This window comes from Colius striatus, chromosome 4, assembly GCF_028858725.1.
Source record: "Colius striatus isolate bColStr4 chromosome 4, bColStr4.1.hap1, whole genome shotgun sequence".
Classification (NCBI taxonomy): domain Eukaryota; kingdom Metazoa; phylum Chordata; class Aves; order Coliiformes; family Coliidae; genus Colius; species Colius striatus.
In genome coordinates, this window is record NC_084762.1 from 46,253,155 (window position 1) to 46,265,809 (window position 12,655).

At 42.8% G+C, this 12,655-nt stretch overlaps 1 protein-coding gene across 1 annotated transcript in view; it reads right to left on the bottom strand.

The window, feature by feature from the left end:
- EMILIN2 (elastin microfibril interfacer 2) overlaps positions 1-12,271 on the bottom strand; it is a 34,864-nt gene extending 22,593 nt beyond the window's left edge. Inside the window, exons 1-2 of the mRNA XM_061995509.1 lie at positions 12,054-12,271; positions 11,765-11,887 (exon numbers count right to left, since the gene is read on the bottom strand). Coding sequence (XP_061851493.1) covers positions 11,765-11,887; positions 12,054-12,178 — 248 coding nt within the window. The 5' untranslated portion in view covers positions 12,179-12,271. The remainder of the gene's footprint in view (positions 1-11,764; positions 11,888-12,053) is intronic.
- Positions 12,272-12,655: the final 384 nt, after the last annotated feature.

Here is a 12,655-nt window from a genome sequence, read left to right on the forward strand (position 1 = left end):
TTTTCTCACTCAGTGGATGAGCTGGAAGCTTCCAGGATTTTGCCAGGATACAACAGTCTAGCAGCACAGAATACAATTATATTCTTGGTTACAGTTCAAACAAAACAAACCAGAACTTTCTGCTAGGGACTGCATCCTAACAGTAATGCGTGAATCTATGTGTTTTAACGCCATAGGACTGGGAGCTACTAGAATATATACATCAGACATGTCTTTATTTACATTTGCAGTATTCTGAATTCAATTGCTCGCACAGTCACAGCAAACATACAAACATAAAAAATGCACTCAGTGTAGCTGGAGAGATGAAATGTTGCTTCTATGTGTAGCTGGGTAGAGTTGCACAGTTTAAACATTATATGCCCAAGTTTCATACTTTTATCTTGTAGATATGAATCTTCACACAAGTAATCTAGTGAGGCAATTTGGTTAAAAGGGTTCACAAAAGTTTTGTAAGGCTCTGAAAGAACTGACACTCCACTTTAATGCCTGTATATACTGGAATGCAATTTAAAAAACAGTTGAAAATTAAATCTTCCTCCCGCTGACTTGGATTTCTGCTGTTCAAGTAAGTGTTAATGAATACAATTCTTTTTACAAGTGTCCCAAAGACATTTTTTTTAGAAAATTCTTATGTGGCTAAAAGTTGCACACAATACACGAGCATTTCTTGTGCCTAGTCATCCTATCCTCTTGTAGACTTCCAGCCCAAGGTGATGGTCATATCCTCTTGGTGAAATGAGTTAAATATTACAAATAAAATCATTACCTTAGAAGGCATGAATAAAGGGCAATTTCCACAGCCTCTAATCTTTCCTTACAACAGAGAAAACAGGAACAGCTGGGTTTTAGGAGTCTTTCCATAAAAGGTTTATAACTACCAATGCCTACTACCTTCACCATTAATTCAACATGGTGATCAAATGAGAAAACACATTCAGAATGCTAAGGAAAATCTCCACTTTTAATATCTAGAGTATTTCACAGCTGAAATAAACTCGTACAGTGTGGCAACCACATTCAAATATTCCTCCTCTTTGAGAGAAAAGTATTTTCTTTGGAAAATGCCTAATTAAAAATACATGTTTGCTGCAAAAGCTAGACATTTTGACTAGGGAACAAGCTATCATTTTCTCATGGTGCTAAACCACAGAAGGAAGCAGTTAGCACTGACATTTGGAATATCACCTAACAGCAATAGAACAAATCAGAAACATTTGGATTAAACTGGTGGGAAAACATATGGCTTAGTTCTGTAACTAGATATTAACATTCAACCTTTTAGGAAATGCAAGGAGATAAGTGCCACCATATCCTCACTGTGAGGAGGAGACTGCAGAATCAGCATGTTTCTACATAAGCAGCATATAAGATGTTTATTCTGAGCACAAAACTTCAAGGTTGGTCCAAAATTGTGTAGCAGTTGGAACAGGTCCCATAACTTCAGCAGCCTGCAAATCAAGGTTTTATTGAATGGAAGATGACGAATCTTCACTATTTAATCCCTTTATTGAATTTAGATCCATTCTTTCTAAATTATATAGCCTGCTCTTGCATTTCTCAGTCTCCAATATATTGCAAAGGGAGCAACAGCACACACCCACCCCTCAAAACTACTACCTAGAAGGTAATAATTAAATGCAACAGTATTTTGACCAAGCATTTTTTATTTTGTAGGCTGAAAAAACTTCCACTGAAAAGAGACCCAAGTTGGCCATTTCTAATACACAGTTACTAAACTGGAACCAGTTGACCCCAAGTTTTCCGTTTGCCCAAGAATGCAGGCCTAATTGCAACCCCTACAAATGATGGCAGAAAATCTAGACCCACTGAAATCAGTGACACTTAGTGATTGCCTGTAACGGGGAGTTTCAGCACATGTGAATTTCAGGTGCTTGCTGCACAGGTATGGACAATCCCTACTGGTGTAAATTTCCATTATGCCTGTCAATACAGCCAGCAGAGTCAAACAGGGCTGCATCTTGTCCCAAAATCATTGTTTACATCTGACTACTAAAGAGCATGCTGGACACCACTGGCTTGCATTTGAGTCACCACTACTGCAGGGATCTGCGCTCCCATGCTCACATTCATCTCTCTGTATCAGAGACAACTGAAGTTCAGGTGAGTCAAATCCCACCTCTGGATTTTATTCTTTTATTATAAACTTGCTACTGCACAGCAGCATTGGCAGCCAGCTTGTGTTCCAGCCCAAAGACAGGCTTAATTTAAGAAAAAATAAGTGGTTTTGTTTTTACTAAGAGTTTACCCTAAGGCATTTACGGCAAGTGAAGGAAAGATGTTTTGACAGGAATTGATTAACCTACAGAAATCTAGGTGTTCAGTGACAGCCAGACGCAGAGCCAGTAATAAATCCCAATTATGTGTTGCAGCAAAAATGTATTGTAAAAGAATGCTAGTGAATCCTGAAATAGTTTTTGGTTTTGATCTGGCATTAGACACACTAAGCTGCTCTTACAGATGGACTCAAGAAAGTGACGTCTTACCACTGCTTACTCAGACCAAGAAAGCATTGTAATTTTATCAAAAGCTGAGGGACCTAGGGCTCTTTGGCTTGGAGAAGAGGAGACTGAGGAGTGATCTCATTAATGTTTACAAATACATAAACAGTGGGTGTCAGAAGGATGGAACCAGGCTGTTCTGAATAATGCTCAATGATAGGACAAGGGGCAACAGCTACAAGCTGGAACACAAGAGGTTCCAAGGAAATATAAGGAAGAATTTCTTCACTGTGAGGGTGACAGAGTGCTGTAACAGGCTGACCAGAGGGGCTGTTGAGTCTCCTTCTTTGGAGACATTCAAAATCCACTTGGATGAGTTCCTGTGTGACCTATTCTAGGTGGTCCTGTTCTGGCAGGGAGGTTGGACTGGATGATCTTTCAAGGTCTGTTCTAGACTTTGAGATTTTGTGATTCTGTGATAAAACTCAAATCAGCATTACAGACTAAGTCCTTTTCCCAGAGTTCACTGTTTCTTCTGTGCGCTCACATCGCCTGGGAGGCACAATGGGGCAGAGATTGCCATCTGGAAGAAGCTGCTAGGGGACAGAGACCCAACACGGGTGACTTGTATTCCTCCCTCCTACTACATCCCCAGCATATTGGCTCTCAAAACAGCGAAAGAAAACCTGCTTTCCTCTACCTCTGAAGAACACTGTCCTCTCATCTATTGGTGCCAAGAAGGAGCAGAGAATCATGGTGCTCAAATCAACCTACTATAGCCTGGTCTCTCCCACACGGTTCTAAATGCTGAACATTAGTTAAATATATAGGAAAGAAATTGCTTGAATTTTACTTAACAAAAATCCAAACTCTGCAGTAAGCAGGGCAGAAGATTACAAGAACTGGATTCCACGTGTAGCTTGTCTTGGTTTCAGCTGGGACAAAGTTAATTTTCCTCCTAGTAGTTGGTACAGTGTTATGGTTTTGATTTAGTATGAGAATAACATTGATAACACTGAGGCTTTCAGTTGTTGCTAAGTAGTATTTACAGAGTTTATATATACATCAAGGATTTTTTAGTTTGTCATGTCCTGCCAGCGAGTAGTCTGCTGGGGCACAAGAAGTAGGGAGGGAACACTGACAGATGGGATAGCTGACCCAAGCTGGCCAAAGGCATATTATATACCATACAACATCGTGTCCAATACTGGGGGAATGAGGCTGGGAAGGGTGGATCACTGCTTAAGGATGGTCTGGGCTGCTTTTATAGTTCACAGTTTTCATCAGTTTTCTCACCCTATCTGCAGTTTGTTGGCTTTGCAAGTATTTTGAAGGGTTACAGACCTTGGTGGACATAAATCCCTTCTCCTGGCAGAAGGGATCTGGTGCTGAACTGAAGTAACTTCATATCTATATTGAATTATGCCAGCAAAGGGCCAGATTCCAGGATCTTTCCTTTGGGTTAATTAATCACCAGTGCAACTCTATAGGAGACTAGAGAAAAAGGGATAAGATAATCACATTTTTATTATATATTTGTGCTCATTCTTACAATTATATAAAAGACCAGATAAGAAGTAGTAGTGACTTTACACATCAATACAGAACATAATTACACTCTCTCTGTCTTTTCACAGGTATATAAACACCAATTTTCACTCTACAAAAGCCCAATATATAAAATGGAATGAGTCCTTATTGCTCAAAATAATTAAAGGTCAAATGTCTGTGTGTAACTCCTGCATGTAGCTGTCAGAAGTGATCACAGTAACTTCCCCTTTCTTATTTTAGAGACATCACTCTCACTCTTATGTAATGAAGACAAAATGTGTTGAGGTTGGGGATTCAGACACCAGCTTCGTGTCCTAAACGCCCTTTGCCTCTCAGTGACAGGGCCTGGGAAGTTCACAAGGCACTACAGGTATCTCTCTCCCTTTAGTTATCACTTATTCATGTCAGACCACTCTATCCTGTTTTATGTTGTGTTCTTTGATGGCAGATGTTGTTTGCATGATATCCTCAGCAGATTATTGTTTTTTCCTGGACACATTAATGCACATAATTGGCACGTGTTTTTCTGGAGTATTTCTATCACCTTACAAAGAGAAAATCAAATTTCTCCTCCACTCATCAAGCAAATGCTTAAAGCATCAAGTGGAGAATTCCAGGCCAGCTTATAGGTCATTATACATTACTTATTTTACATTTTTTTCAAGAAACATAGTAACATGAGACACTGACTGTCATGTTTATTTTGAGCTCCCTGGTGAGAAAAACATTTTACATAGTCAGTAGGTGGTGAGCAATTGTATTGTGCATCACTTGTCTTTCATGGGTTTTACGTCACTCTCTTATCTTCCTTCTCATTACCATTATTATTCTTTTATTTTAATTATTAAACTGTTCTTATCTCAACTCACAAGTTTCACTTGTTTTCTGTTCTCCCTATCCCACCGAGGGGTGGAGGAGGAGTGAGGGCTGCATGGTGCTCAGCTGCTGACTGGGGTTAAATCACAACATAGCTCCACTGGAAAATCTCCAGGAGTGCCATTGTTAATTACTTATACAGTATACTACTCATACAGTGAATTTTGATGACACTCAGTTAGAATTCTTCTATCCAAAAAATCTGAGACTCAAAATACAATTTTTTTCTCTCGGGAGAGAAATATTTCTTCTTGGGAAGAAACAACCAAGGGACTGCACACTCTGAAATATGCCCCCATGTCCCATACTAGTTATTTCTAGTTGTTGTATATATCTCTCTATATCCAAATACACACATATACCTAGCTAGCTAGCTAACACTCTCTCTCTCAGATGATTTTATTTTTGAAAAGCTGACCACTGAAGTCCAGTAGGAAATGCCCCCAAAAAAAAGTTTCACAGTCTAAGTTGTAGTACTCTTCCTGAAAACTAGGTGGGCATTCTCTTCTTATCAGCAGAGAAATGAAGGCATAGGATGCCTTTAAGTAACTTAGAGACACAGCCAGGCACAAAGGAGGGCTTTATTCTTGAGATTTGCAACTTTGATTCATCTTACATGGTTGCTTCACAGAATTACAGAATGGTAAGGGTTGAAAGGGACCTTTAGAGATCATCCAGTTCAAACCCCCTGCTAAAACAGGTTCACCTAGATCAGGTCACACAGCGATGTGTCCAGGTGGGTTTTTAAAACCTCCACAATCCCCTTGGGCAGCCTGTGCCAGGGCTCCCTCACTCTCACAACAAGGAAGTTTTTCCTTAGGTTTAAGCAGAACTTCTTGTGTTTCATCTTATACTCATTGGCTCTCATCCTGCTGCTGGACACTACAGAAAAAAGTGTGCCACATCCACTCTGTTGATGAGGTCCCCTCTCAGTATTCTCTTAGCTAGGCTAAGCAGTCCTGGGTCTCACACTCCTTCCTCATGAGAAAGATATTCCTTCTATTTTGTTACAAGATAAACTCATGTCAGTCAACCACATGCTGCCAGACCAACAATAAGCTACTAAAACCCCACTAAATAAAATAGAAGAACCCTGAAAATACAGTCCTTTCAAAAGGATCTCAGAAAAATTTTGTGGAGCCGCACTGTGATGTAGTCTAACTGTGATGGACCAGGAGTGACTTTGCAACAGGTTATGTGTTAACAACATCCTCACCTGTCTCTTCTAGCAGCAGGGACCAAGTTTCTCACCTTACACCAGTGAAAAAGTCACGTGAGGATGCAGAGCGCTGCTCCTGACAAAGCTGCCTGGGAAACAGCTCCAGTAGCATGTCTTCTTCTTCTCTGCCCACGAACTAATCTTATTTCTAGGATCACTCCAAGAAAGAGCTTTTGCTGACAAATTATTTGAAACTACACACAGATAGAGTAGATAACCAATACTTTCAGGAATGCAAGAGCTAACCTGTGGGATGAGCTGGGACCCCCAACTTTCAGGAAAAAAAATGCAGCATTGTTTTGAAAGCCGATATTTTTCAACACGCCAGGTCAAAAGTGAACTAGAGGGGAGAGGAAAAATGAGATGTGAATGCAAAACCAGAAGTCAGATGGGAATAACAATCTGCAATGTGTAAAACTGGCACTGCCCACTTTCTAACGGTGCAGAATGTTCTTTAGTTATTTGGGTGATTTATGACAACATAGGGTTTAAACAGGTCAGTGGCTAAAACAGGACAATTTGTTGTTTTGACAACAGTTTGGTGCGGAACAGAAGAGACCCCAGATCTCCAGGCCACACATTTCTCAAACCAAAAAAGCATATAAACTCTAGTTATTTACATTAACATGAACTGAGGAGCAGCTTGTGATTGCTTTTAGAATTACTGCAACAAACTTGAATGATGTGCGAAATGAAAATTCCCTGCCCGGTTCACAGAGGAGAAAGACTCAGTGCACGGAGGCAGGGATGCACAATTTCAAGCTCAGGGAGACAGCCAGGAAAGTTTAGCACACCCAGCAGGCCCAGAGGAGATTTTCAAACAAGCGCTCCAGGAAACTGAAGTACATTCTGAAGTTTTTTAACTTTCCTTACTGTTTTCAATGCATAACCCCTTAGGCTAACCTCCCTATGCAGTCAGCGAGCTGGAGCCTGTACAAAGAGACACTGCTTCATACAAAATACACTGAGGAGGAAAAAAAAATCTTAAAAGACCTTTCTAGATATTTGGAAGGGAAACATTAAACAGTCCTCACTTTCCATTGAAGTTTTCATGCATCCTGAAAGTTTTTTGTATGATATATGCATTGCTAGAAGCCAGTGGCACACACACGCTCTGATTTGGGCTGACTTGTATATCTTGGGTTGGATTCTGCCTGGTGCTGAGCACTCTGGCACTGGTCTGTATGATTAATTTCTAGTAACTGAACAAACTCAGATTAAAACTACACTGGGACCATGGAAGGGCTGAAAACTACATGTGGATTTCTTGCATGTTCCCAGACTGGGGCTGATGTGCTCAGCCCAGGTCATTCTGGGGTGGCCATCAAAACGTAAATCGATGAAACCATCTAACTTGAAGTCTGACATGCTGTTTTTCAGCAATGAAGCTTCCACTTTTACTCAATGTTATTTTATTAATAAACATGGAACACTCCTTATTGAAAGCTGTGTGTTATATTCATAGGTATAGTCATCAATTCTGATATTTAAGGCTGCAGAGAACTAGTAGTAACATAAGTTACTTTGATATTTTGCCTTAAATCTTCCCCTTGGCAAAGATTAAAACCATGATTAGTTTGGCAGTAGGCTTATTTACAGTCATTTGAAAGTATTAAATGACAAGATATTGGAAAATATTGCTCAATGAGAGACTTGGACAGGCTTGCTAATGTAGCTATTGATTCATTCATCATTTTCTTGAACATTTTGTATGCATACACAACCTAGTGAAATAATGGGATTCCTTATTACACATTTATCATTAGTGCTAAGATGCAAGGCTGACACTAAATCTTGAAATCTGCTGCCCACAAACTAAGGACACGTGACGTGACTCGTTACACACTTGGGAACACAAACATCTTTACTCATGAGTAAAATTAATGGGGGCTGGTACTAGTATTAGAGGATCTGATAAAACATCATTTCAACTTGGTCTAACTTTGAAGCTGGCTCTGCTATTAACCAGGGGCTATGGGGGGAATAAATGACCTCCAGAGGTTTCCAACCTATAGGGTTTTTAAATTTGATTTACTACCTCATACAGAGAAGTCTCATTTGCCAGTTGTCCAGCAAAGATGGAAAGCCAGAAAACATCTCTCTGCATCAGCTGCTTCAGTTTAGACCAAACTTTAAAATTAAAACAGAACTAGCGAAAATGGCTTTAGCAAAAAATGCCAGCCCATGAATCAAAGCACCTATGGCACACTCAGGTGTTCCAACATACTCTACAGAACAACTGGCAAAATTAACAACTGTTATGAGAACATCATACCCTGGAGCGGCTACATTGACCACAGGATGTCCAATAGAAGCCACAACCCTAAAGAGTGTGTAGGATCTAGCCAGAAGGGATATCCAATTTTATTTTAAAATCACACAATGATATTAGTTGCAAACTACTAATAAAGCCCATTAAGCTACTAAGTCATTGAAAAGAAAGCCAGGAAATTGACAATAAGAAAAGTGTGGAGATGGCAGTTATTTACAAAGAAATATTAAATTTCAAAACATATGGATGTTTTGGGTAAAAAACACTAATATTTTTGTATAGGTATCTTTCAGTTCAGTGACCCACTAATAACAAAGTTCCTCCCTGCTTTGCTAGTCACAGTTTTAAAAAAATAAATCAGGAGCCCCCCCCACACACACTTCAAAGGGAACATACTTCAAAGGGCTTGTCTGCTTTTTCTTTCTACTCTCTCTCTTCCTATCTCTTAAGCAGCTGCACTTCAACTCACATTTATCCTTGACACCTTAATCAGCCAAAGCATTCACTAACTTTTCAGTGAGGAAATGCACTATCATGCCCAAATACCTATAAATCAGATAAACAATGAAGTGTAATAATTTCCTGAATTTCAGCTTAACGTTTCAGGAAATAAATCCTGTAGCCAAACTGAAATTACAGCTAACACTCCTAGAACTGCAGTCATTCCAACAGTTGTTTAGGTTTTTTTGCAGACAAATTAAAAAGGTAGATAAAAAGGGCTCAAACATGCATGTGATTTTTAGGCTTAATCATCTGCAATGCACACTCTCTTGTATGTGAAGAACATGTGGAATTCAGGAGAACATTGTAAGTTTAAGGCACTGAAATGCTCCCAGATAAAATGCAGTGGGCTTTAAATTTTAGTAATTGCTTTGCATGACCTAGCCTGTACCTAAACACTAGAAGGGCTCTTTAAACTGAGTCTTAAACTAATTTAAATCAACAGTAAATCTACTGACTGATTTTAAAAAAGCCCTAATAGTACTTAAGTACTAAAGAAATCTATATATTTAGGATACAGTTAACAAACTCTTTGATTTAGATCTCACTGTCCCCACTGTACACAGCAGAATGAGCTCTTAGATGAACCATGGGCATCAGAAGGAGACAACACAGGCACTGTAGTTTATTCCAATGAATATCTGCTATTTAGTTCATTTTTAATTTCTCTATGTAAGTGTATCAAGGAAAAAGAGAGTAATTTCTTTGTTGTTTTTTAGCTCTTTCCTGTACTGTTTTGTCAACATCAGCTAACAAACATATATAAACCCATTTTGTTACTCAGATCACTACTGATACTGAATTCAACAATACTTTTTCTACAGGAATGAAGTTAGGGGTTTGCAGGATTTGAACTATGTTCTCTGCTACTAAGAGAACGTGTATACCAGCAATAGACAGAAAAATAACAGTTACAGCCTAAAAGGAGAAAGTTTTGAACATAATAAAGTTTCAAGATTTTGATATTCCAGCCTTAATCAGATGGTGCTGTAATAGGTACTTGAAGTATTTTACATTAAGAATAAGGAATTATTTTGCAGTTGCCATTACGATTATGAAGAAAACAACAGTGAAGTTTACCAAAGAAAATCAAAAAGAAGGAAAAAAGGCTTATGCCAAGTTAGTAATTCCATTCTCAAAAGAACAAAAAAACCCCATGAGACCGGCCACAGCAGGCCAGACCAAATGTCTGTTTAGTTCCATATTCTCTCTCCATGAGCAGCCAAGTCCAGATGTTTAGAAGCAGTAGGACAAACAATGCCATTTCACAGAACCAGAGTAATCTGGAAGAGATGGGAATTCTGGAGGTCATCCAGTCCAGTCCCCCCTGCTCAAGCTGGGCTTCCCCTTCTGACTCCTGCCAAAGATCTCACACACTCAAGCAGTCCTCCGTTCAAGAATTTCCTGAGCTAGAAGCAATGCCTTTGCACTTTCTTCATTATCTACTAGCAGATTATCCAGGAAAATTTTCCACCTCTGACATTCCTTGTCGTTACATTTGCTTATTTGTGTGTTCAAAGAGCTCAGCTTCAACTGCTCTCAGTCCTCCACAGCTCCGCTACCACAACTCTGCGTAACAGCGGGCATGCCCCATCACACAGCCCATAAGCTCAGTCAGAAGTCCAAAATGGCCAGTTCAACACTCCAAAGAGAAATAAGAGAAATTTTACAAGATTGTGTTACTCAGTCACCTAGTGTCTTTGTTATTTCATTCAAATTCCAGTGTTTATATATTCCAATAGAGAAAAGCTGGGGATTTTCTTAACAAAAAAAACAATCCAAACAAACAGCAAACAGTGCATTTGAATGCCCAAACACCAACACCTATTGTCAATGGCACCAGGGCAGCAGCATCATCAATGTCCACAGTCTTATTTCAGTAGCACCTAGGACCTGACACTGTCAGTCCCATGCTCACTGTTTCATATCGAAATCAAAATTAGTTGTTTTTTGTGGCAAAAGAATCCTCACCATCACCTCAGCCCAATGCTGACCCTAATCCTACAAAAATCTATGGGTGTCCTTCCACAGACTTCTGGGGAAGATGAAATGGTTTCATTGAGTGCTTATCACCTACAGCTTTCAAACATGATTGTGCAAATACTACAGCTTTTTAAGTGGGAAACTGAGGAAAGAGGATTTGCCAGAGACTTGTCAGAAGATGAGATACAGCTGTTCACCAATTACTGCTTTACCTCTGGGCTCACATAACCAAGAGATAGTCACTCTACAGACTACCTACTATGTGGGTCACACCCAATAGCATCAAGCTTAAAAATTAAGCAAGTAACTTTGTATTACCTCCTGTAAAAAATCTCTGCGCTGGCTGCTGTCCTTTCTGGACAATGGATATGCAGATTGCAAATGTGCCGCGGCTCACATTCCTGGCTCTCCCTAGCTGTTATGCACCACTCCCGCAACACAGAGCAACTATAAAACCCGTTCCGACTGCCGCTGTACCCTGGCAAACCTCTCCCAGGGTGCGTAGGTGTGCTCCCAGCAGGCGCTGGCGTTCCTCGTGCTTACTGCCTCCCCGCAAGCCCCACCACGCCATGCAGAGTGTCAAGGTGTGCCAGCGCGGCGTGGGGAGGTGTGCCAGCCGGGCTCCCTTTCGGCTGCGCTTAGTGGACTGGCCGTACAGACCAACAACGTGCTCAATCTGGCTCTGATTAGCTCTGGCTGCCTTATGTTTGCAATAAGAGAGCGCTTTGTTCGGGTCGTGCTGGGGAGCAGAAGGCGGTACGTGCCCTCCTGCCCCAGGCGTACGCTTGCTGGGATGCTGCGAACGGCCCGAGCAAAGCAGCAGCAACTGCTTTCCTGACAGAGCTTGGCAGTGAGTGGCCAAGCACTTTTCCTCCCGAAGTCGCCTCCTCGGCTACTTACACCGGGATGGGCTGGCAAGGGAACTGGTTCCAGGCACACTTGTACTGGGCCTGGACGTAGCTCTCCGTCCCGTCCAGCACCGAGCAACTCACGTTCCTGTTCACTATGTAGGCGCACCAGTTCCTGCGGAGGGGAAAGACAAGGGGCCGTCAGGGGCGTGTGGCGGCACGAGCGGCCCCACACGCCGCCCCAGCTCGCCCGCCCCGGCACCCCCTGCTGCCCCTGCCCGCCGCGGCTCGCCCCGCCGCCGGCAGCGGCTTCCCGCCCCTCCGGGGCAGGCGGTACTCACTTGCTGCGGGAGCCCGGTCGAGTGTACCGCAGGTGCGGTGTGGCGTGGCTGAGCCCAGCGCCCAGGGCGAGGAGGAGCGGCAGCGCCCAGCCCGAGGGCGCCGCAGACCCCGGGCACAGCTCCATGAGGCGACGGGCAGCAACGACGGCGGACGAGCGGCGAGGGCCAGTGCCTCTCCGCGGGATCCCTCGGTCCGTCTGTCCCTCCGTCCGTCCCGCCCGCCCTCGCCCGCTCCCAGCTCCCTCACTGACGCAAATCCCCCCCACCCCGTTTCCGCCCTCCACGGCAGCTCTGCACCCCCCTCCGGCCGTGGCGCCGCTCCCCTCCACCCCCGCCTGGCCGGCCCCGGCTCCGGCCCCGCTCCCTCTCGGCCGCCCGCCCTGCTCGAGCCCCCCGGCAGAGGGGGACTGGCGCTGAGTAGCCGCCGGCCCCACATGGCGCCCGGTCGCCACGAGCGGGGCCCCGATAGGCAGACCCCTCTCCCCGTCCTCTGCCCGAGCTGGCTGACGGCTGCCCTCCAACCTCCTCTCCCCACCGGGAAGCTGATGGGGAACGAGCTGGCCGTGCTCTCCTCGGTGGCCCGGGGCAGAGAGCAGCTCCCG